General features: G+C 40.9%; 4 protein-coding genes across 4 annotated transcripts; 2 read left to right on the top strand and 2 right to left on the bottom strand.

Annotated features, from left to right (window-relative positions):
- Positions 1-1193: 1193 nt before the first annotated feature.
- Positions 1194-5117, bottom strand: tppp2 (tubulin polymerization-promoting protein family member 2). The gene is made up of 4 exons (XM_053418995.1): positions 5013-5117; positions 3849-4040; positions 2813-2966; positions 1194-2141 (listed from the first exon to the last, which is right to left on the bottom strand). The coding sequence occupies exons 2-4, from the start codon at positions 4037-4039 to the stop codon at positions 1953-1955; spliced, it is 534 nt and encodes a 177-aa protein (XP_053274970.1). The 5' UTR covers position 4040; positions 5013-5117; the 3' UTR covers positions 1194-1952.
- Positions 5118-9343: 4226 nt separating this feature from the next.
- ftr84 (finTRIM family, member 84) lies at positions 9344-13066 on the top strand. Its single transcript, XM_053418457.1, has 7 exons — positions 9344-10108; positions 10283-10378; positions 10664-10897; positions 11541-11697; positions 11797-11853; positions 11959-12012; positions 12179-13066. The coding sequence occupies exons 1-7, from the start codon at positions 9536-9538 to the stop codon at positions 12718-12720; spliced, it is 1713 nt and encodes a 570-aa protein (XP_053274432.1). The 5' UTR covers positions 9344-9535; the 3' UTR covers positions 12721-13066.
- A 443-nt stretch (positions 13067-13509) lies between these two features.
- On the top strand, positions 13510-14897 carry LOC128437270 (P2Y purinoceptor 4). The gene is made up of 2 exons (XM_053419349.1): positions 13510-13858; positions 13957-14897. The coding sequence occupies exons 1-2, from the start codon at positions 13647-13649 to the stop codon at positions 14768-14770; spliced, it is 1026 nt and encodes a 341-aa protein (XP_053275324.1). The 5' UTR covers positions 13510-13646; the 3' UTR covers positions 14771-14897.
- A 1605-nt stretch (positions 14898-16502) lies between these two features.
- Positions 16503-23347, bottom strand: LOC128436256 (von Willebrand factor A domain-containing protein 7-like). Its single transcript, XM_053418017.1, is given in 13 exon segments — positions 16503-16949; positions 17092-17430; positions 17628-17801; positions 18025-18128; positions 18228-18320; positions 18417-18502; positions 20131-20197; positions 20309-20539; positions 21005-21054; positions 21056-21072; positions 21502-21587; positions 22650-22857; positions 23159-23347. Coding segments are annotated over 13 exon segments (2091 nt in total).
- Positions 23348-24953: the final 1606 nt, after the last annotated feature.

The raw sequence follows: 24953 nt of genomic DNA, 5'->3' as shown, positions 1-24953 counted from the left end.
CAGCTGTCACTCTGTTGGAACCTGATGATCGAAGACTGGCCTGGCTCAGCCAACACTTGTTCATGGTCCGACCATGACGGAGCAGTTTGAAATGGAAAATGTGGAGCTGAACATTGACACTTATGTTATTTAACGAACTCTTAAACAATCAATTTTATGATCAATCAAGGCTTTAATGTCTAAAACTTTGTTGGTCATATGTCAATGATTCTTCCTTTCTGAGCTCGTACAGTTTTGTAACATCACCGTGTTCAGTGGGAGATCTGTGAAGCTGCACATTACTGTAACCTCACCTGTTTCACAACTTGTAAAGCTGGTTAGAATTATTGTTTCCAGAGCGAAGTCTCCTACATAAAGATTTTCTCTGTTCATGAAGTATTTATATTGTTTCTAACTTGTCCAACTTGTCCTTTGTCAAAGTCCTTTTACATCCCAGGACTGCCTTTATTGACTTTCAGAAAATTACCTCACTGTTCATCTAAATCTGCTGGATTCTTACCGAAATAATTTGCCATATTAAATTCATGAGGTAATTCTATGGTAGTGTTGTTGTACATGTCTTTGTTTCACCTCCAATAATGAGCTTTACATATGAACATGTAAAAATAGCAAAAATAATTTCACAATGCTCCTCTATATATGTTTGATACTTTGTGTTGACACTCCAGCGATAACAGTGATTCATAAGTCGACTATATTACACAGAACATAGGGTCTGCACGATGAAATTCAACTCTAGCATTCACACAAAACTCAAGTGATGCTTAAGTGTCGTGCCTGTATCTGGAAATGGGCGGAGCTTATGTGAGGGTTATACTCATGTTTAGATGATGTAAACAGCATTTTTTTTTTATTAGCTATTCATTGAAATCATATACGCGAGATATGTACAACCCGTGAAATTTTAAAAAAGTAAATTTTAAAGTTTATTCATATCAGCAGAGATTCCTTGTTATGTCTGTTTATATCATATGCAGTAACGGATTGCATTGCCGCTCAATATAATGTATAATATCATACATGTATCCCTAAGTGTTGTTTGTTCTGATAGGTTGAAAAACCATCTAAAGGATTTTCTTATTTCATGTTACATTGCAATATATCTCCGTTGTTACTAAAATGTGAATTAGAGTAGTAAACTGAATTGTAATAAAAAACATATATGGATACAAGACAATTGTGTTGTTGCATTTTCAAATATTTATTCAGGCTTTTATATATATTCGTCTCAGCCTTTCATTAAAGCAGCGAAGGAATTATCTTTCATTTTTTCATTTAAAAGAAATGTTGGATTTGATCAATACTGAAAAGATAAGAAATAAAAATTATCTAAAAAGTATCCTATCTAAATCTTTTTTTTGTAGAATCAAAATCTGTCTTCTTCACTTCTGCTTACCTTTGTCCACATAACATACTTTATTTCAATTGTATGAATGAATCCTGTAACTACAACAACAAAGCGCTCTGATTGACCATGTAGCAAAAGGCAGTGACACATAAAGCTTAGCAGGTGAAGTACAGACAGCGTCATTTCTTGAAACCTGCTCGATTTTTAGCCATTGCATCAATTTAGCTGAGAATAGCAACACATTATTTCAGAGCATTGACGCAAGCAGATGAGGCAATTTAAAGGCACAGTGTTAAGCTACAGTATAAAGCAGAGTGCAGTTTAATCTCTTGGTCCCTGTATAATAACGGATAATATTTTCAGAACACTCGCCGGTTAATATATAAATTTCTTTTAAATATTAATTTAGGAAATATTTTCTACAGGTTTCCCATCCTGGTTGTCACTTACGAAAACCTTGAAGCTCGAATAGATTTTTTTTTTTGTGTTGAGTGCAATGAATGGTACATTCAATGTGTAGATTTCTTTCATATTTTTAAATACATTTGCCAATTATGTATTGTAATACCCATGGTTCAAGTTTCCTCAACTTTCAACACAATGATTAGTCTTTAACTTTGTCTTCGTAAGTGCCGCTTCCCTTGTACGCTGACACGTAGCCACTAGTGTCTGCGATGTCTTCGCGCCCGGCCTTCCCTTTTCCTTTGCCAGAATCATCAAACCGCCCCTTGTGCGATCCAGTGTACTTGGTGCTATCAGTCAGTCTGTCCACGGCTGCTGCCTTCGCCACTTTCTAAATACAATGGAAAATTTAAAAATAATACTTTAAAAACTGAAATAAACAAACATGTTCAGGTACAGATAAGAGCACATACACACATTCACACACACAGCCCCATAAGGATGCACAGGCATTGTGGGTCAAGTCCCCACAATGTGAGTGTTGAAACAGGTTGAGGTCCCCACAACATTAGTGAGTACTCATCTGAATACTTTTTATTCTATAAATCCTGGTAAAAAAAATAAAATAAAGTGATTGCTGTACAACAACGTGTCACTGTTAAGCCTGTGCTGGATGTGAAAAAATGAAAAAATGTGCTGGATATGAAACTACTCTGTTGCCATCTGCTGGTAAAATCAAAAATGACACTGCAGCTGACAAACTCCTACAGTCAAAGTTGTGAACACAATATATTATGAATCTCACTTAAACAGAGATTAAAGTCCCTCCACATTCCTCCTTAACCATAATTAACTTTGATATATTAACAAAATCTGATGCATTTTCTTCATTTCATGCAGAACCTTATCCAATTAGAAGTGCAAACATTGAGAATTATCAGTTGTGTTGTTTTAATCCAAGAACTTTGATATACTTTGGAGGAATCCATAAATACAGTGCCTGGATGTTACCATCTTGAGGGGAGTGAATGGTGAGGAGGTTATGGTTAATGAAACACTCACAGTGACTCCGACATTGGTCGGCTCCTTCCCAACAATGAGACCATAGAGCTGTTGCTGCGCCTCCTCCTTGTTTTTGCCTTTAAAACGCTTGGCAGCCAGTTCAGTCAGGGCCTGGTTGAATTGCTCAAATGTGATTACACGAGCTGACTTTGCCCTGAGGAAACAATATGTTGCAAAATGACAGAAAATAAGAGAATGATCCAAGTAATGTCATGAGTTTCTCTGCATATTAATATAATGAGAAGTTCTAGTGAACTCAAGGTGCTACTCTCTGTTGGTACAACTCTATGATTAATGGATATGCTATAGAAAAAATGTGAGCACCGAAAAATGCAATAAGCTGTGATTGTTTTTCAACAATGAATTCATCTAGAAAAAAGTGAAATAAACCTCTCAAACATTTTAAACATAATGTCACAGTAATGCACAAAGTTAAATACAGTCCTGGCCATGGTAAAATACTCTCTGCGTCTGTGCCTGCTGTTACGTCCCCCTTCCCTGGCGGTCAGGGAAGGTGTCCTTTCCCTGTGTGGTGGGGGGGAGGCGCTGCTTCACTACTTGGGCCATTTGGCTCTTCCCTTTCTGCAGCAGGTGCAACTGATTGACCTGATTGGCCTATAAAAGGAGGAAGACATCCAGCCTGTCGGGCTCTCTCGCTGCCTGGGTGACTGAAGCTGCTGCCAAACCTCATCGTCTTCATTTTGGTTTTGTTGTACATTCTCATTACACCAGTCCATAACACATTACACATAGTTAAGCTGCCATCTACACTGATACTTAATTTCCTTTTTAGGGCTTTTTATTGTTAAATAAATATACCAAAAACTTGTCACTGCGTGTCTCCCAATTTGTTATGCCATGCTTGAGCCATGTGGTCATAACACTGCCGTACTCGTCATTATGCACCAAGAGAAATACAAAAACAAAGGCATTGAACTCTGCTGATGTATACGTTTGTACCAGCTGTGTGTTTCACTGTGATACAGTTGCTGTGACATCTTAGCCTTTGGAAGGTGGAGCCTGAGTGAACTCTTACTTGACTTTGCTGAAAACTATGTCCACGTCTATGGTGGTGACGCTCTTCCCATCGGTGACGTTGCAGTCTTTGCAAAGCTTTGCAAAGTTCTTGCCGTTCATCTCCTTCCCCGTGGCCTTGGTGTCCCCGTGGACCGCAAACTTCTGGAAGGCGGTCTCCAGCTCCGCTGCACTCACTGAGCCCTCGGCCATGCTGAGAGATGCACATGCAGTAAACATGCATTTACCATCGGTGTGCAGTCACACAAAGATATTTTATTGACAGGCTCACACAAACCAAATTGATGATGTTGATATAGCAGCATTATAGCTGCACTCGGTTCCATTGTTTTTAAATTAAAACTGCCATTCGAAAGTGATGGCGTCCCTAGAGGACTTTGGGGTGATATACTCTCTGTCCCTGGGAGGACACTTTGTGAAATGGAAGAAAGTTCTAATTCATAATGGCTCCATTAGCTGATTGATGTCCGGTCTGCCAAGAAATGACTGTCTTGATGGTCAGCGTAAGTGGAGGCGCACACACACACCCATACACACACACAGGCATATAGATCATACAGATACACACTTTCACATCCATCTCTGTAGTGTTAGTGTTATCCAAGCTATTCTGAGGCCAATGTAATTCAATCAACTCAGTTTACAAATGGCTGCTCTGCTGTTAAGTGAATGAAGAAACAGGCTCCTTCTCTCCTCCTTCTCCTCCTTTTTCCTATTATCAATCTCTCTCTCTCTCTGGGGTTGATCATTCAGTAAGGTTGTGTAATAAGAATATGATTAATGCAAAAAAAATCCAAATTTAACCCTTTAAGTTGTTTCATGATTAAATTATTGTGCTTTTATTAATTCCACAGAGAGCATCTAAGTAGACTTTTCTTGAACATTGCAAGTACCAGAGTGCATTCACTTTTTATTTCTCTGTACCGTCAAATGCTTCGAATCATAAAAAAACGATAGTACAACAGATAAACGCATGCAACAGTGATGCAATAATAGTGAATCTGTTCAGGATATTAAAGTTTACTGGTGAATTAAAAAATGTGCTCATAAATATTTCAAATTATTCGTCATTATTGGACCATAAACAGATGTGCCTCTACGGTCTCTCTACTGTATCACTGCTCCAGAACAGCGATGCCAAATATCCCCAGAAAGTAAAATGTACCTGCTGCCGTAAATGGAAGGATGCTGAGGAGATAATGAGGAAAATCCTGATTCGTGTAGAGCTGGTCGACCTCTTCGTCCTACTCCTCCTCCTCTTTCTTCTTCACTCTCCTCTGGCTCTCCTTCTTCCGGCCACTCCCAGACTGTTTCCCTCCAATGACAGAGAGACACAGAGAGGCAGGAGGAGAGAGAGGACAAGAGGGGGAGGGGGGAGAGAGTACCGACTGGCACAGTCAATGACATCATGGTTATACTCAGCCTCTCTTGTGTCTTTTCAGCTTCTTGCCTGTAAATACTCACCTCTGGGGAAACATGACTTATGTCATTTATGTTGTTTTATTTCAGTTCATTTATTTGTAGTTTCTCATCTTTTTGTATCCTCTGCAACACTAAACTCAGCTCACAGCTCTTTGCCGTTCTCCCTCTCCATCACTCTCCCAGCCACTCACTTTCTCTCTTTATCTTTCTGAGTGTCATTGTCACAAAAGCACTGTTGTCTGGACAAAGAGGAGAGTGGGCCCTTCAAAGTACAAAGAGAGTTAACAATACGAGGCTGACACATTACTGGAAATATAATCCCATGTCACAGCTTCTTATCATTCAAACTGAATATCATGGAATAAGCTATATTATCACACTTTAAAGGTCCAGTGTGTAAGATTTAGGTGAAAGGGATCTGTTGGCAGAATTTGGATATAAAATAATCCCTGTGATGTTTTTACTCGTGGGTTTCAAAATTGTATGAATTGTTTTCTTTACCCTAGAATGGGCCTTTTATATTGAAATACTTTATTTGTAAATACTTTATATTTACATCAAGAGCGGGTCCTCTCTACTGAGACTGCCACGTATTTTAGCAGTAGCCCGGACTTGACAAACTAAACACACTGGAGGCTACCACAGGTTCTCTTTCATGTTTGGAAGGGTAGGGTGAGGTGAGGGGTCTTCAGCTGTAACATGCAACTTCACCACTAGATGTCACTAAATTCTACACACTGAACACTGATGAGATGATGTGTGTGGAGCAGCAATCATAGGGGTCAAACATTTATATTCTTCTGGGGTAAGAGTACAGTATCATATCATAGATAATTTTTTACCAAATTTAAGTATGACTGACATTTTTATAAAGTCACAAATTGCAATTTTAACAAGGGCTACGTTGTAGCACTGACCGGCCCGAGCACACTCATTTTGAAGCCTGTTGCTGTTAGTGGAGAGAGCGACCAATGACCAAGCGCACCTTTCCGCAGTGGAACGTGCTACAAGTGTTTTCTTATGTCAACTCTCTGCCAGGTACTGATGTGGCTTGAGGATATTTAAAATGGCTGGTGGTTAACATTTTCTGATGTTTTGTCTGTTTTGCATGCACTTCATTAGACTGCAGTGCGTTGAGGTTTCAAGGCTTTTCTCAAATATGGTATCATATAAGTAGAAAGACGTACCAATACACAACTTTAGGAAAACCTTTAACAACCAAGCCCTTTCATTTATCAAAGAGCTCATGAACCCATATATTTCAAATGGATCACTTCGCTCCCAAAACACAGGTTCTCTTGTGGTTCCAAGATTCTTTAATAGTCCAATGGGAGGTGGAGCCTTCAGCTACCAGGCGCCTGTCCTGTGGAACCAGCTCACACTCTGGGTTTGGGAGGCAAACACCATCTCTATATTTAAGATTAAACTTAAAAAATTCCTTCATGATAAAGCCTATAGTTAGTTCTGGATCAGGTGAGTCCTGAACCATCCCTTAGTTATGTTCCTTTAGGCCTAGACAGCTGGGGGAACTCCCATCATGCACTGAGCACTTCTCCCCTTCTCTCTGTCTCTCTGCCCCCACATTCATTTATTTATTTTACTTCATGTCAATAACTATGTGTCTTTTTCCTCCAATAGTCCCCCTTGCTCTTTTTTCTCTCTTTGCAGGTATCTCTGACTCCAGAGCTGTAGGACAACAACTATTAATATTAATAGCAATATTAATATGAATGCATTATTATATGAATTGCTGCTGCTATCAATAATAATCACTAACATCTTTACACTCTTATTGTTTTATTTATAACTGGTCAGAGCTGATACCTGATGGTGCACACGTGTTCCTTGTCTCTCTCTCTCGTTTATTTATTTATTTTCAAGAGAAATTATTAGTTGAGGAATGTAATTGTTAGTTGTAGCTTGAATAAATCAAATCAAATATCTGCCCTCATAAAGATGAACAGGATTCTATTTATTTCTCTCCTTTCTCCAGGCGGTCAAGTCGTAGCTGAAGAGTTTCGCTCGCAGGAAATCAACGGTCAGGCTCTGCTGCTTCTCACCGAGGATCACCTGGTCAGCACCATGAAGGTGAAACTGGGACCTGCACTCAAACTCTGTGCCCACATCAACTCTCTGAAAGATGCATGAGACTGTAACATTCCTATTCGGGACCAGGTCAAAGAAAAACTGTTTTTCGGGCTGATTTCTGATTCCATTGGTTAAAAGATGGAGCAGATCGTGAAGTGATCTGAAATCCTGGACACACAGATTTTCCAGAAACCACTGCCTGGGATTTCTCTCCTGACACCTGCAGCTGTTTCCAGTTGTTGTCAGATTGAAGTCCAGTCAGAGAGATGAGCAGTTTGATTCTATTACCTCTATTCATTCCACCGTAGTGATTGTAGCTCCACTTATCCATTTTCACCACTTTTCTAATTTTCTGCAAATGTTGGTAAGAATTTGAGCATGTGAAAGACCCCAAAAAGCCAATTAATTTGCCTGAAAAAATTATGGTGAAAGGATGTATGTGAATCACATTGCGAGATCAGCAGTTATTTATTATTTTCACTTTATTGCAAATGAGGCACATCAAGTTTGCGTATGTGAAACGTGGTGTAGCTTCATTGAATTTAAAGGGACTGTAGTTGATATGGGATCAAACAGAATCAGTGAAAGATTATGGGGCTAGAATTGAATTAATGTAATGAAATGGTAGCATTCTTTTTTATTATAATTCCAGATTCATTTGAGGGTCAATTTGACAACTGAAATCGAAATAGTTAATCAGTGAGTTCAAGTGACCAGGTGTGCGAATTTGGACACTTTTTCCCTGAAGATCTTCAGATATCACGATCAATACAAACATAAGTATACGTTTTGAGGGGACCTTTTGCTGCAAAAATCAAATCCATTAATCCTTGAGTCAAAGTGAATTTTTATGCCAAAGGTGAAAGGATTGACCAGGCAAAGGACCTGCTTTGTGAGGTCACCATGACTTTGACCTCTAACCACCAAAATCTAACTAGTTCATCCTTTAGTCCAAGTGAATGCTTGAATTAAATTTGAAGAAATGTAGGTGTTCTTGAGATATCGCATTCACAAATATGGGACGGACGAACGACCCCAAAAATAAAACTAAGACTTTAAAATATTATATTCATGATTTCAATTAGAAACTATTAAAAAAATTCATTTTAGTTTTGTCACTACAAACTACTAATTCACAAATTTTTGCTAAATTTAATGAATACTGTGCTTTATAGGCATACGCTACAAACGGTGAGATTTAAATAACTGGGATCTAGTCATTTTGTAATGTTATTGTTTGATAAAAGACATGTAAATAAGTCAAGTTGAGTCATAACAAATCCAAAACTCTTTCTTTCAATTTGTATTCATTAAACAGCACATTTGTGAGACCAGTGAAGGAAATGCTTTTATAAATGCTCCACTGCATTCCTTTACCTTTTATTGTTTTCCGGTGTCAAATTGCTCTCCTGTGGGAACCCGCATGCTGTTACGGCTGGGCTGCATTTTGTTCACAGGATAAACAGAAGTTGTTTTGACACCATGCACCATCATGAAAGTCACTGCTCAGTCAAATGGAAAACTACAGGACTTTACGCGATGGATACAATAAACACCCCAGTGCTCTGTCAGGATAAGTGATGCTTTGAGGTTGATATCAATACAAAGCAACGTCAAACAGCTCCGACTGATTTCAGAGTCCTGTGTGTTGTTCACATTACACGTCACGGTGACACGTGTTCTGTAAAAAAATAAAAACAATGCAAACACAGACGTGCTGTCACAGTATCAGCTCAACACCAGCCCCATCAAGTTGACAGGTCTTTGAATGAGACTCACTCATCCATTGTTCTGGGTCATCAACATTGGCTGTTATGTGACGACTTGACCTTGCTGTGTGAGATGAGCTGAATTTCCTGCTTTGTAAGCAGACTGGTTGCAGACCTCAGTACTTTCACTCAGGCGTGGGGAAAAGGAGCTCTATGGAAACTCATCACCTGTCTGTTTACAGTAGAAACAAACCCTTCCCTTTAAATGTCAACAGACAACAGGGTGGTGTCTGGTTTGATAAGAAGGTGCCGGATCAGGAGCTTGTGGTTGGACTCTCTCTGGACAGACAGGCGGCACTTGACTCACCATTAGTTCTATTTCATTGACTTTCTTGGAGAAGTAGCACAGATTAACTCAAATCTGTTCCGATTCAGAGTGTTTCTGATATTTGTATCATCCAGCAACATCATGGCCGACTCTGATTTCCCTTTACCACCTGAGGCCTACTGTCCGCTGTGTCAGGACGAGATGAGAGACCCGGTCACCATCCCCTGTGGTGATACCTATTGCCTGGAGTGCATCAAAATCTACTGGGACCAGTTCGACCACATGGGTGTGTACAGCTGCCCGCAGTGCCGCGCTACCTTCACGCCGCGGCCTGTGCTCAGACGTAACCTCCCCGATGTAAGTCACGAGCCCCGGCGCCAGCTCCCGGAGCTCACGCCGTTCCCCGACATGCAGCGTGAATCTTTCTGCGATTTCTGCGTGGGCCGCCGCAGCAAGGCGGTGAAGTCGTGCCTCATGTGCCTGGCTTACTACTGCGAAACGCACGTCAAGCCTCATTATGAGTCATCCACGTTCAAGAGACACAAGCTGGTGGACGAGACGGGCCACCTGGACAGGAAGATCTGCCCGCAGCACGAGAAGGGCCTGGAGCTGTTCTGTCGCTCTGACCAGATGTGTGTCTGCGTGCTGTGTACCGTCAGAGAGCACCGAGGCCACAACATCACCTCAGCAGAAGAAGAGCGCATCGAGAAACAGGTGAGTCTGACTCAACGTGACAGATTTCCTTTCCAATGAAGTCTTGCTTCAGTTGTGACTTCAATTCAGAAGCTGCAGCTGATCACAAAAGATCAGCATTAGCCGCAAAGTTCATCTTGTTCTCCTGGGTAATTTATAAAAGATGATCTTGTTTCTATCATGTTCCTCCATCAGAAAGTCCTGGTGGTCACTCAGTCTGAAGTCCAGTACATCATTCAGGAGAGGATGAAGGAGCTGCAGGAGCTCAAGCATAATGTGGATGTTCTCAAAGTAAGATCAGATAAATGCATGGATTTCTGCATGTTAAGACACTGTCATATCTGTATGGGACAAGATACAATATATTGGGCAACATTTTTTAATTAAAACTTTATTGAGGTATTATTATGACTTTATTCGCGTAGCATAATGACTTCATTCTCATAATATTACAACTATATTATTAAAATGTCGACATTTTTCTTTCTTCAATGTGGCCCTAATACACTGTTATAGATTAGTGCTGAGAGTGAGTGTTATTGTATCTCACAGTTCCACACAAACTTTGCATTTCAGAGCTGTGCCCAGCGAGCACAGGCAGAAAGCGACAAGACCTTTCACGAAATGCTCCAGTCTGTGGAGCGCTGGAAGGCTGAAATCCACCAGATGATAACGGCCAACATGCAGTCAGCCATGTCGCAGGCCGAGGGCTACTTGGATCGTCTGGAGCAGGAGATACTGGAGCTGCAGCGCAGAGACGCAGAGTTGCGGCAGATCCTCGAGACAGAGGACAACATTCACTTTCTGCAGGTGCTGGAAGATGTTTCAGAGCTGCAAGACACAAACTACTGAATACTAAAATGACCCCTTTGAAAATTCGTTCAAACCTTGCTCGTCTGTTGCACCTTAACATATGTTAACAGAAGCAACAGACCTTATCAAATGTTACTCAAGCTTTTTCAGGCAGAAGATTATTATATTATTATATATAACAGAGGACTGTTTACAGTTAATTTGTGACTTGTTGTGCAGCTACAGAAAGAGGTGTTTACACAATAGACACCAAATCTATGAGGCTGACTTTTCATATACTGTAATATGAGCCTCCCATCCATGTGCTCAGGAAGTATTTCAGTCAATCCGGACATCACATTACAATTATTATATATATATTTTTTATTATTTATTATGTATATTTTTTAAGTGATCAATATGTTTACAGCAGCATGTACAATGCAAAAAACGTTCTTTAAATTCAAGTAATATGTTTGCTTCTTTTGTGTTTTCTTTTTATACAAATTGATGATAAAGTTTATGGTTAAAAAATAAATCATCATTATATAGCTGAAAAATCATATTGGCACCAAAAAATCTGAATTGGTTTGACATATAATGTTCTGATGGTGAGGTGATGCCAGTTCTCAGATTAAACTCATATCTTATTGTCGGACAGAATTTCCCAACCCTCTGTGTTCCCCCTGAGGCCATGGTGCCCAAAGTGCTCATCAACCCCCAGTTCTCCTTTGGGGAGATGAGCAAGACAGCCACAGAGATGAAGGAACATCTGGATGCCATCTGCAAGAAGGAACTGAGCAAAATATCCAAGACAGGTTCTCCCTCATTGATAATATTCACAAAATATCTTTTCAATGTGAAAAACAAAAAGTTTGCCAGTAACCAGCCGACCTAACGCTGCTTCCTCTTTACAGTCAGTGAGACTCCTGTGTACATACTCTTACCAAGAAATGGAGAAAAACGACTGAAAGGTACGCGTCTATCAACTGGAATGAACCTGTGAATTTTGATGAGATAGTTATATTTTATCTTTTGGAAGAGAACAAGGATCACAAAATAATTTTATATCCAAACAGTTCCTGGAAGAGTAGATTTTCAGGAACCAAAAGCAAGATCGGACTTCTTGAGATGTGAGTAAACCTTTCATGTGTTAATAATTTTGAATACTTGCGTATTTATTAATAACCTGCAGTGAGAGAGTGAATGGATGAATGACCTTTTCTCTCTGGGTCCCTACAAGATGCTCATCATCTAAACATAAATAATGAAATATGTGCTGTGGCTGTTTTTTCTCAGATTCCTGTAAGATGTCCTTCGATCCGAACACGGTCTATAAAGAGCTGGTTTTGTCCGACGGGAATCAGAGGGTCACGCGGAAGAAAAACGTTCAGTTCCACCCGGATCATCCAGAGCGCTTTGACGGCTTCTCCCAGGTGATGTGCAAGGAGCCTCTGACCGGTTTCAGATTTTACTGGGAGGCGGAGTGGGGCGGAGAGTTTTCCATCGGGGTGGCCTACAAGAGCATCAGTCGCAAAGGGAAGAATTCGCACAGCCTGCTGGGCTACAACGACAAGTCCTGGAGTCTCCTGTGCTCGGACTCGGGCTACTCCGCCTGGCACAACAAAGCAGACCGAGACCTTCCTGAAGCTCCCCGGGCTTCGAGGATCGGTGTGTACCTGGACCACGCAGGCAACACTCTGGCCTTTTACTCAGTGTCAGAGACCATGGAGCTCATCCACCGTTTCAAAGCTCAGTTCAGTGAACCTCTGTATGCTGGCTTTGGGGTGGGCTCCTCAGTGACTCTTTGCCAACTCAGGCAGAAGCCCACATCTTACTAAGAATCACAAGCTAGAGAAGTGGTGGAAGCCCATTGTGAGTTCTGTTTGTTGTAAATATTTACTGTACACTTCAGGTTAAAGTTGTTTTCTGCTCTGATTTTCATTGTTGTGTCAACCCAACAATGAAAGATATAAGACTTTTGTAAGATAGATGGATAGTGTGTGTGTGTGTGTGTGCGTGTGTGTGTGCGTGTGTTTGTGTGAGAATGAGAATGACTACAAGACCATTCTTTTGCAGCTAAATGCTGTCTTTCTTTTAAGCAGGTTTGCATTTGGAGAAAAACAAACTGATTTAATACTCTTAGTTAAATCTGTATGTGTAATAAAAAATAAAAGCTACATGCTACACACGTTTTCAAGCTTTTGTTTTATAAAGTTATATGAAAAACCCATTGAAAACGTGTGATTTTACGAGGCATTACTTTCTTAGTGACCATAGTTTTTCCCATTAGTCCTTCTTCTTTGACTTCATATGATTTGCAAAAGAAATGACTCAGAGGTACAACACTGCTTTACATGATTTCCGCTTGACAAACACAAAGCACAGCCATCATTGGAAATGCAAATGTCCAGGTGTTGGGCGCAGTCAAAATAGAAATATAAGCTACTGCTATGTCGTAGTATAATAGAGAATAGTATAATGAAATTAATATCCATTACTAACAGCCTAACTGCTGTGTAAATTAAACACAAACAATTTGGTAATCGTAGGAAGTATACTTTAAACATAAAACATAAAATATCCCAGATAAGGTAAAAAATATAGGATTCTTATCTAAGTACGATGAGCTGACACTTTAAACTAATATAGACAGTAATAGTCGTCATCTATTCCATGGCATCACTCTGAAGAACCATTTCTGGTTCCAGTTAGCACCTTTATTTCTCTGTGTGTATCCCAGTAAACAATAAGTAAAAGGCAGGGCATGTCTTGGAAACACAATTTTCCAAGCCAATGGGCCCTGTTTCACACCACCCTTAGTAATTTGATAACATGTCCACCACCGAAGCCTGTTTGCCTACTGTTGTTTCTGGAGTGTGTTCGATTATATCAACAGTATTTGTATGTCAGCTCAGATCGTCGCTTCACTGCTGCCGGACCAGAACTGCAGAGGATCACAGCCGAGCGTCACACCAGGTTAGAATCCACAACTGTAGCTTTACATTTAAAGGGTTTTTATGATGTTATATATCAATATGTATGTGTTTCCTTATGTCGTGACTTCTCCTTTACAGAAACAAAATGAACACCACCTCCATCCATCAATCCCATCATGTGGGTTTAGCCTTGGCCTCTATTTCTATCAACACCGTCCTGGGTCTTCCTTTGAATGGTTACGTCATGTGGTTGATTTTTGCAGGAGCCTCAGGCACTCTGACCTCAGACTTCTTTTCTCTCAACCTGGCTATATGTGATATCGTTTTCATCTTATTCAGCATGACCTATATTGTTTATGATCAGCTGCATGATTTTCTCTGGTTTAAAGTCTTCATGTTTTCACGCGGTCTTCTCTTCACCGCCCGACCTCTGTTCATGAGCTGCATCTGTGTGGAGTGCTACCTTGGTGTCGTCCACCCGGTGTTCTTTCTCCGGTGTAAGCCCCTGAGATACAAGCTGGCCTGCGGTTGTGTTGCCTGGATGATTAACTTGATATCATCTATCTTCTCCCTGTACACATTTTCAAATGCTCTGTATCTGTATGGGTATTTCATTCAGAATTTGTTCATCTTCTTTGTAATGCTCTCCTGCTGCCTCTCAGTGCTCTGGGCTTTAAAGCGCCCTGGGCCTGGGGCGAAAGGCACAGGGAAGAAGAAGAAGAGCTGTCCAATGAAGAGAAAAGCCTTCAAAATCATTTTGTTAATCACAACTTCCCAGGTGTTTCATTTCTTCATGTATGTTATTGCTATTCCACTGCAGTGTTGCCTCAGTACAATGGATTTTTCCACTGTCTTAACCGTCTGCACAAGCTTCGCTTTGACAACTGGGTTTACTCAGCCCCTCCTCTACCTCCACAGGGCTGGAAAACTGGTGTGCTTAGGGGATTTCTGATCATCACCATCATTGTCAATAAACCATGTGCATATGATTGTGCAGGTTTACTTTAAATTGTGTTATAGTTCATCACGTTGCATTGCTTTCTATAGTTTCAAGTGATTTATATTTATTCATAACGGAGCACAGGTTTTTGTTTTAATGTTATTTTTTTTCTTAAAACTGCTGTAATGTCAATCAGCAATTCATAATGTTGTTGTTTTTTCCTTTGTGGTAGATGAACACGCTTAGGCAATTTCATTTTGCAATCATTAACAACATTGCACTACTTTGATATTTTATTGTTATTTAATATAATATTTGCTCAATAACATGTTGACTAAGTTGAATTAGAGTGAGGGATTTTTGGGAGTGGATGGGTCTCGCTGAGTTTTTTAAACTGGAGACATTATAACAGTCCTGTTGTAAAAATTACCTTTTGTAACATTAAGAGGTGAGTCACATCTCAATGGATCGAAATAGATTGTTAACCGTATTCCATCTGTTGTTTTAAATTCTGTCTGTGTGCATGGTTATGGGGAAGGACTTAAGTTTGATGCGCTGTCTTTCCATCTACAAATCCAACCTGCACAACCTTAACGTTGCCTCACTGCACATAGGCAGACTGCTTGGTGCACTGCATTATTTTATAAGCCCTTCATTTTGAGGCTTGACATATGATATACAATATGGATGCAATGGTGTTCTGAATGATACTAACCAATAGGATACAATGAGTTTCGATATAAGATACAATAAAATAAGATGAGATACGACATGATGAGTTGTCTTTTTTCTAACATACAAAGCAATCGATTACTTTACTCTCAAATTACAGAATGGATGTCAGAACCTTCAGCTACCAGGTTTCAGGTTCGAGGGGCAGACTCACTCATTACGGTTAAGTTAACACTTCAAACCTTCCTCTCTTATAAATCATCTTATAGTCACAGTTGGCTCAGATGAGTTCTGAATCAATTTGGCACATTGCTATAAATATATTTTATCATCGTTATTACCACTCTGTGCCCAAGTCGTTACTGCTGTTTTTAATAACATAACATCTTTAAGTAAACTTGAGTAATATCAAGAAACTGTGGGTACACCAGAAAAATGACATTGCACAAAACAACTTTTTTTTCTCCCCAACCACCACAGATCAGTGGTATATAATAGTGTAAACATTCACTGATCAGCCACAACGATAAGTAAAAACAGGTTTTAATGCTGTAGCTCTGGCAACATGATTTCTTGCCAGTAATAATGTAGGTCTGACATCAGGCACAGATTTCTGTCAGGAAGTTCGTCCTCTAAATATCTGTGAATATCCTATTTAATATGTTACTCAAATGCCCAAGAAGATACACAGTAGATGAAGCAATAACACTCTTATTATTAAATATATTATTATTTATAAGAGGTAAATTGGATGACTTTGAGTTTAGTTTCATTAACTTCCCCACACATCTATGATGACCACAACAAATATACAAACTATAAAAATATATAACTATCACTTTTGAATATTTGTATACATTCAAAAGTCAGTGCTGATTCAAAAGATTTATTTTTATCCAATAACTTTTGATCCAATGAAAGGATAGAACCCTACTCAAACTGAATGTTTGGAGTTTTTTGGGAGTAAAGAAATGTGGATATCAAATGTTACAGACCAATAAACTCGACTGACTGATATATTGTCAAGCTTATATTATAGAGTCCCAGCTATAGTTACAGAGTAATGTAATTACTACTTCCACAGGAGATAAACTGCAGCAGTGATCCATAGACAGCGAGACATGCTCAAAGTGTGCCCCCCTGTGGATGCTGTAGTCGTAGTTGCGGCCGTGGTTGTGGTCGTACGTGGAGTGGCAGGTGCGGCTGTGGTTGATTCCCGAACCTGTCTCTCACACTTGCCCACATTCCCCACGTTGTCCACAGCGGCAAGCACCACATTCGGTGCACAGCAGGAGGCGCTGTAGGTAACCACCGTAATGTTCTCACCCCCCGCTCCAGCCACTGTGCTGGTGTTGAGGGTACAGTTCCCCTTGAGGACGACTATGCAATCAATGCCGGTTCCATTGATGCCATCAGTGAAATTAGCAATGAATTCCCATTGAGAGGAAGAACAGAGTGAGTGAGAGGTCGTACAGTTGGTCGATGTGCTGCTGATGTGGCACATGGGGGGGGGCAGTATCTGTCACCTGTGCACAATAAGAACATTGATGCTGTGAGACAGAAGCTAAACCCAACATCTCTCCTATGATGTCGATTTGTATTTGACAATAATATATTAATGTTGAAAAATACTGCACATAGAAAATGGTTTTGCACCAAACTCCTTTCTCTCGTACCTTGGATACCACAGAAAACCTTAGGACGGCATAGTTGAAGTCACCGGCGGCTGCGTTTTCTGCCACGATGGTGAGGGTCACATCTGTTCCTGACACGGCGCTGCCCGGTACTGTCAAGGTCCCGCTACCATTGGCTGTGCCTCCGCTTCCTGCCTCTGCAGTGACCGTGCTGGGTGAAGAGGAAGGGTAGCTGTGGTCGTTGGTTGCACGGACCGTGAAGGTCTCAGTTGCAGAGGTGTCAACAACCCCTCTGTTGGTTGTGGCGACAGTGAAGGGGATGGAGATGGTGGAACCTGGCTCTATGTTGGTGTTGTTGGCTTGAGCCTTGAAAGGTGGAGGAGGAGGAATGTCAAACAGGAACACAAGTTAAAAAAATATACTTATTAATACTATACCATATCGGCCTCTATAGGGATGTAATTATGTGTTATGTACTTTATGTAAATGAATTCCTAATTGATTAAATTAAGGCTTGTTGTTGTGACAAATTCCATTAAACCTTTCACCTTCTAAATGTGCACAGCACTCAGACTTACAGAGATGCTACTGGTCCTGATCCCTGTGGGCGACTGTCTCTGGAAACTGTTCTTTGAGGACATTGAGGTGGAGCTGCTGTCCTGTCCTTTCAAAAGAACCACGTAGTTCCCTGCTGGGACTCTGCTGAATGTCACCAGGAAGGTACCAAGTCCCATCAACTGTGGGGGACTGTCTCTGGAGACTGTTCTTTGAGGACATCGAGGTGGACCTGCTGTCCTCGCCTTTCACAAGAACCACGTAGTTCCCTGCTGGGACTCTGCTGAATGTCAAACTTTTTGATACTGCCTGAGGAAACGTGTTTGGACTTGATAGTGTAATAAGGTTAGGTAGATACTAAAGTTATGGGCCTTTAAGTTTTTTTATGTGTAACATCTGACGTGCCTGTATTGATCCATTGACCTCCGTCGGCCCAGAGCTGTCAAACAGATTGACCTCTGATAACTGGTCACTTCCTGCCACAAAGACCAAGAGGCTGAGATTGCCACCTGCAGGTTGTGACAAGACAGAGGAAATTAGATGTGTGTTACCAGGACATGAACATTATGTATAGTGAGGGGCTCGGGCATGCACAAAGGTGGTCTGACCTGAAAGAGGACGTCCCTCCTTTAGGTTTAAGCCTCTGCAGGCTCCATCATGTGCTTCCAAGAGGTAATGAATTAAGTTCAATGGACTCTGACCTGATGTTCACACACAGAGAGAGCAGATTTAGGTCTTTCTCTCACTGCCTAGGTGAATTATTATACTGTGTTATTCTCCTTGATCAGATTACTGACCTATGACCTTAACAGAATAAGGACTATTAGAGTCAACACTGATTTGCCAAGATCCTGTTTGATTATCAGTGTTGAGGCTCAGACGACGTACAGTGCCTTGCATAAGTATTCACCCCCTTTGGACTTTTCTACATTTTGTCATGGTATAACCACAGATTGAAATTTATTTCATCGTGAGTTTATGTAATGGACCAACACAAAATAGTGCATCATTTGGAAGTGGGGGGAAATATTACATGGATTTCACAATTATTTACAAATAAAAATCTGAAAAGTGTTGAGTGCATATGTATTCACCCCCTTTACTGTGAAACCCCTAACAAAGATCTGGTGCGACCAATTGCATTCACAAGTCACATTTGCAAGTCACATAATTAGTAAATAGGGTCCACCTGTCTGCAATTTAATCTCAGTATAAATACACCTGTTCTGTGACGGACTCAGAGTTTGTTGGAGATCATTACTGAACAAACAGCATCATGAAGACCAAGGAGCTCACCAAACAGGTCAGGGATAAAGTTGTGGAGAAATATGAAGCAGGGTTAGGTTATAAAAAAATATCCAGCGCTTTGAACATCTCTCTGAGCACCATAAAATCCATCATAAGAAAATGGAAAGAATATGGCACAACCGCAAACCTACCAAGAGGAGGCCGTCCACCCAAACTGAAGAGTCGGACAAGGAGAAAATTAATCAGAGAAGCAACCAGGAGGCCCATGGTTACTCTGGAGGAGTTGCAGAGATCCACAGCTGAGGTGGGAGAATCTGTCCACAGGACAACTATTAGTCGTCTACTCCACAAATCTGGCCTTTATGGAAGAGTGGCAAGAAGAAAGCCATTGTTGAAAGGGATCCATAAAAAATCCCGTTTGGAGTTTGCCAGAAGCCATGTGGGAGACACAGCAAACATGTGGAAGAAGGTGCTCTGGTCAGATGAGACCAAAATTGAACTTTTTGGCCTCAATGCAAAACGCTATGTGTGGCGAAAACCCAACACTGCCCATCACCCTGAGCACACCATCCCAACAGTGAAACATGGTGGTGGTAGCATCATGCTGTGGGGATGCTTCTCTTCAGCAGGTACAGGGAAACTGGTCAGAATAGAGGGAAAGATGGATGGAGCCAAATACAGGGAAATCCTTGAAGAAAATCTGATGCAGTCTGCAAAAGACTTGAGACTGGGGCGGAGGTTCATCTTCCAGCAGGACAATGACCCTAAACATACAGCCAGAGCTACAAAGGAATGGTTTGGATTAAAGAATGTTAATGTCTTAAAATGGCCCAGTCAAAGCCCAGACCTCAATCCAATAGAGAATCTATGGCAAGACTTGAAGATTGCGGTTCACAGACGGTCTCCATCCAATCTGACTGAGCTTCATCTTTTTTGCCAAGAAGAATGGACAAACCTTTCCATCTCTAGATGTGCAAAGCTGGTAGAGACATACCCCAAAAGACTTGCAGCTGTAATTGCAGCGAAAGGGGGTTCTACCAAGTATTGACACAGGGGGGTGAATACTTATGCACCCAACAGATGTCAACTTTTTTGTTCTCATTATTGTTTGTGTCACAATAAAATTTATTTTGCACCTCCAAAGTACTATGCATGTTTTGTTGATCAAACGGGAAAAAGTTTATTTAAGTCTATTTGAATTCCAGTTAGTAACAGTACATAATGGGAAAAAGTCCAAGGGGGGTGAATACTTATGCAAGGCACTGTAGGTTTCCTGCTGTAATGGAGGATGCCAGAGGACCACTGGACTGACTGGAGGTCTGAGATAAACCTGGAGGAGACAGACATGGTTTAAATCAACACAACCAACACAAACAGAAAGATTACGAGATTTGTGATGGGAGTTGGAACAAGCATAAATTGAATTTAGCAGTGACGACACCTGAGGAGCTGGTGAGAATGAAGGTGAAAGATGAGTCTCCTGTGACGTATACAATCACGTTCCTCAACGAACCATCAACAATAAATGTAAAACGATCAGGCTGCCCGGGATTCTTCACCACCTGAAAAACTGTCACCTCAAAGAGAAAGGAACAGAAACATTTATAAAAAGGCAGGATGTTGTTATCACATTTCCCTTCTTCGCAGCTACTACAGGTTGGAGTACTCCTGTCTGCAATACATTTAACAAATATAGTAGAAATATTACTTATAGCATAGGCGATTCATTTGCAAATATATTTGAACATATTTGATATAAAATTGGAGAAAATGCTTCATTGCTTTACACATTACACTACTTTAAGACAGTGATATATGTCTACTGTATAAATATCATTAAATGGATCTTTAACTTAATGAACTGAATCAGCGAAAAATCATGTTTTAATGTTAATGTTGGATAGTGCAATGAATGGGAGTATGTAACTATTTTCTTGTGTGTGGAGAGAAATATGATTAAGACATTGTGCTACAATGCAATGTGTGTGTTAAGCTTTAGCCAAGGCAGGGTGGCTGTTTTTCCACTGAAAGCTGACACATAAGGGGACAATAGGCCTTGTTATTTCTCAGTGACGTGAAAGTTGCCATTGATTAGCTATTTAAAAACTATAACCACACCCTGACAGCAGTGTCCTACCTGCTAGGTTCTCGAGAGGCTGGTCTGGTTTGATCAGGGCAGTGTAAGGAACTGTGGCTGTAGAAGTCCTGAATATATAACACATTATAAAGCATTGTGCACAGATAACGAAACACTACGCAAATTATTACCTCCGCAAACAAGGTTATGTTTTCGTCTTTTGTTTGTTTCTTTCTTTTGGTTGTTAGCAGGGCTGCTGGCATTCTAAGAATTATTTTTCAACTACTGTATCTTTAATGTTGCGAGATGGGGCGTTTTACAATGTTTCTCCTAATGATAATAATCCATGGATCTTAATGAAAAACATCAGTCATGCTAAAGGGACTGATATTCACTAAATTCAGGGCAGATACGAGTAATCTAAATTTAAACAAGGTTTTATAATGAGACTGTTGGACACTGACGAAGGTATGCGCTGTAATGAGTTGTTTTAATTCATATTTCCAAACGGAACCATCCACCCGAAACATTGGTGACAAAGTCATCACAGATCTCACCTGCAGGGTGTGACAGACTTTTCCGAGAGTCCTTCTCCCTGCAACAAAGTTCCCCAGCTTCACACTGGCCTTAACAGCAGCCACGCCTCGAGAGCAGAACAACACAGAGAGGGTTAAGTACGAACCGGAGCTGTAGTAGGCAATTTAAACTCACGTTCACATCTTAGATCAATGCATAGTGCCCAATCAACCTAACCTCATGTCGAGGGAATTTCACCCAGACATGTATCAATGTTGTAAGAATTCACGAATCAAACACCACACATACACTCGTACGTAGTTTTTACTTGCAAGGGAAGTCCGCACCTTTGAGTAGGTTGCAGCCAACTTCGACGGTACTTCCCTTTCACAGTGTATTTATTCAAAAGCTCAGATACAAGGTCAAGGTGGGGTGACATTTACATAGAGAGAAGTGAAATCCGTCTTGACCTTCACGTCTCTCCAGGCAAGTTCCTTGCTTTGGGTACATTTCCTTATATGGCAAGAAACATACTTCAGTTAGACAATGTGACTAATTATTTTTATTGCAAAACAGGATGTGGCACTCAGAGGTGCTAGACTGCACACAAATGTCAGACTGTCACACTCTGCTTCAGCAATACATTCAGCACATGATAACTTATATACAATTCTTCTAACACCTCAATATGCAGGTCTTTGGACTGTGGGAGGAAGCCAGAGAAAACCCACAGAGACACAGGGAGAACATGCAAACTCAACACAGTAAGATTCGAGGGTTCGAAAGAAGAGACCTTCTTGCCAGGAGGTTAAAGTGTCCTTTGAAATGCGGATTGTCTCCATTTGACCAGATTTATTCTAGTGTCTGGTATGTTTACCAGTTAAAGTGAAAGATCATTTGAGGAACTGATCCACCCTTAACAATGTTCTAAATACACCTGTCACTCAATAGAGAATATAAATCCCAATAGATGAAGTTTAACCTGGTACTTTGCAATAGCTCTTTCTGTCTTGTGCAGTATTTAAAATGTCATGTAATTTTGTGTGTGTATTGTGACAATAAATTAAAATGTCCAAAACAAATTTATCTAATCTTTTCCCTGTTCATGTGAACCATTTAAACATTTCGAACATGAATATATATATATATATATATTTTTTTTTTAACAGAAGGTATATTTGATATGAACCTGCAGTGATAACAGCACGTCCTCCCTGGAAGGTTTCATCGTCAAAATGGTGCTCCCCACTCAGGTCATACACCACATCCACCAATGCGTTGCCGGGGACCATGTTGAACAGAGACGTTTGGAATATGACACTGGAAAGGAGAGCTGTGGAATTCCCTGGGGAGGAACAGGCCATTTGCACATCGTCCGTTGTCAGGACGTCTCCAATCTGGAGAGGAAGACTTGGAAAATAAGCAACTGCGTGATAATATGAGAAGACGGATTTCAAACACAAACACAGAAAGAAAAGTCTAACGTACTGAGACACTGGAATGTCTCTTCTTATTTTTTCAAAACACAGCTGTGATTGATCTATTTATTTTGATCTTTCAGCATCATGTCCTCAACTAATTGAGCCCAAACCATAACTTAGAAACATTGACCCATGTCGCTAAATGAAAACAAATAAGGTGTAATAGCTATGCGAATGCACGACAGTCTCTCTGCGTCAGTGTAGCCTCTCAACTCACAATCAGGTTGAATTCCCGTCCCTCAGAGGCAGCGATATCTCGGCAGACCTCAAACGTCTTTCTAAGAACCGCCCTTTGTGTGATGTGACTGTGAGCGCTGGAATTGGATGAGAAGAGAGGTTGGAAGCCTCGAACGAGGCCTGAGAGGCCCGCCGCCATCAGGAGCACGACACCCAGCCCGGCAGTCATGACGCAGGAGGACGTCGAGAAGGGTCAAGTTTAAAGAGGAAGAACTGTGGATGGATCCTTTCTTTAAACCTGTTTCTATTAATGTACATTGGCACAAACCAAATGAGCAGAAGTTAGATCATCTCTTCCGCTGGGTGCAGTAATTCCACAGAGGGTTTTCTACGAGCAGAACCCCCGGTGGTGAAACACAGAGAGCGGTGAAGCAAGCAGGGGTGAGAAGACAACAAGTGGAACATGAAAACACCTGAGGCAAAAAAAGTGAGGAGCAAAATAACCGCAGACAGAAAAGCAGAGGAAAATAATAACATTAAACTAATGATTAAAAAAAAGTGCTACAGGACCATTACACTGAAGGATTTTTAAATGCAATAAAACCTTGTATCTTTATAATATAATAAACCCAATAATCACTCGAAATCAAATATGACATATGCACACAATAAGTGCCCCAAAAATAAGTTAAGCAGGTGCTGCTGGCCGTGGGGGAGCAGGTGGGTCACGGGAACATCACCTACGCTTCCAGGATGAACAAGGCGCTGGTGATCTTCTTTAAGGATCCAGACTCGGTCACTAAGCTCATTGAAAGCGGGGTTACAGTAGAGGAGGAGTTCATGTTTCCAGATATGGGAGAGCGGGGTAATGAGAGACATATTTTACATTTGCTCCCCTCTGGGCGAGCTTAAATGATATATCAGTCAAATGTACACATTTCCCATTAATTCAGGATGTTTTTTAGCAATGGAAATTATCGGAATGTATTCAGGACATGTTATTAAAAAGTGGTCTTGTGTCTCACTTACCCCAGCTACGGGGTAAAGTGAGACAGATCAGAGAAATCAAGGGGGTAAAGTGATCCACTTACTTTTTCCACTTTTAAACTACCATAACAACACATGTTGTAATAGCTAAAATCCTGACAGCTAGATTGACAACCACACATTCCAAAACTAATATCGGACTAGTTACAGAATCAAGGGGATCTGTCAATTAAGCACATTTAGGATTATTATGATTCATGTGATCTCTTGCACACCCTAGCTTGCCCGCGCATTGTTTCTCTGTCCAATTGGCAGGGACAGGGATTTTGTTTTTATCTGCGTATTCAAATGCCAGTTCACAGCACTTAACCCTTGTGTTGTCCCAGGGTCTGGTTGACCCAGCATGTGTTTGTGTGCGTGTGACAGTCTCCCGTATTCGCACTTGGCGTGTGCAGCAATACAAATTATTTAAAAAAAAAAGACTAAAACGTGTGCCACCGCATTTTCATCTTCTTTCTTCTTCTTCTTCTTTCTTCTTCTTCTTCTTCTTCTTCTTCTTCTTCTTCTTCTTCTTCTTCTTCTTCTTCGTTGGTGGAGGTGTAGTTGTGAAGAGAGGAGGTGAAGGAAAGCGCGTTCAAACTTTTTCAGGTTTATATATGTTTATTGTATGATCATTGTTTTGTAGTGTTTGTGTACGTGTAGTGTAGTTTTCTGTGTGCTGTGCGTGTCTCGTGGCGGGGATGGCGTCCGCAGGGACGCCGCCGATGTCCCTGAGACATGGCGTCAGGCTGGTGCCTCAGCTCAGCTCCACAGTGGAGCAGGTGCTGCTGGCCGTGGGGGAGCAGGTG

The sequence above is a fragment of the Pleuronectes platessa genome, chromosome 3, assembly GCF_947347685.1.
Source record: "Pleuronectes platessa chromosome 3, fPlePla1.1, whole genome shotgun sequence".
Taxonomy (NCBI): domain Eukaryota; kingdom Metazoa; phylum Chordata; class Actinopteri; order Pleuronectiformes; family Pleuronectidae; genus Pleuronectes; species Pleuronectes platessa.
Note: the sequence above shows the minus strand (reverse complement) of the source record. Positions and strands in the feature narration are given on the sequence as shown.

Bases quoted from the DNA above. Each gene is read 5' to 3' on its own strand.
- tppp2 (XM_053418995.1), bottom strand. From the start codon at position 4,039: ATGGCCGAGGGCTCAGTGAGTGCAGCGGAGCTGGAGACCGCCTTCCAG. The intron at 2,967-3,848 runs GTAAGAGTTCAC...TTGTTTCCTCAG, and splicing joins ATAGTTTTCAGCAAAGTCAA to GGCAAAGTCAGCTCGTGTAA. The intron at 2,142-2,812 runs GTGAGTGTTTCA...CATTGTATTTAG, and splicing joins CGACCAATGTCGGAGTCACT to AAAGTGGCGAAGGCAGCAGC.
- ftr84 (XM_053418457.1), top strand. From the start codon at position 9,536: ATGGCCGACTCTGATTTCCCTTTACCACCTGAGGCCTACTGTCCGCTG. The intron at 11,698-11,796 runs GTTCTCCCTCAT...TCCTCTTTACAG, and splicing joins GAGCAAAATATCCAAGACAG to TCAGTGAGACTCCTGTGTAC. The intron at 12,013-12,178 runs GTGAGTAAACCT...GTTTTTTCTCAG, and splicing joins AAGATCGGACTTCTTGAGAT to ATTCCTGTAAGATGTCCTTC.
- LOC128437270 (XM_053419349.1), top strand. From the start codon at position 13,647: ATGTCTTGGAAACACAATTTTCCAAGCCAATGGGCCCTGTTTCACACC. The intron at 13,859-13,956 runs GTTAGAATCCAC...TCTCCTTTACAG, and splicing joins ACAGCCGAGCGTCACACCAG to AAACAAAATGAACACCACCT.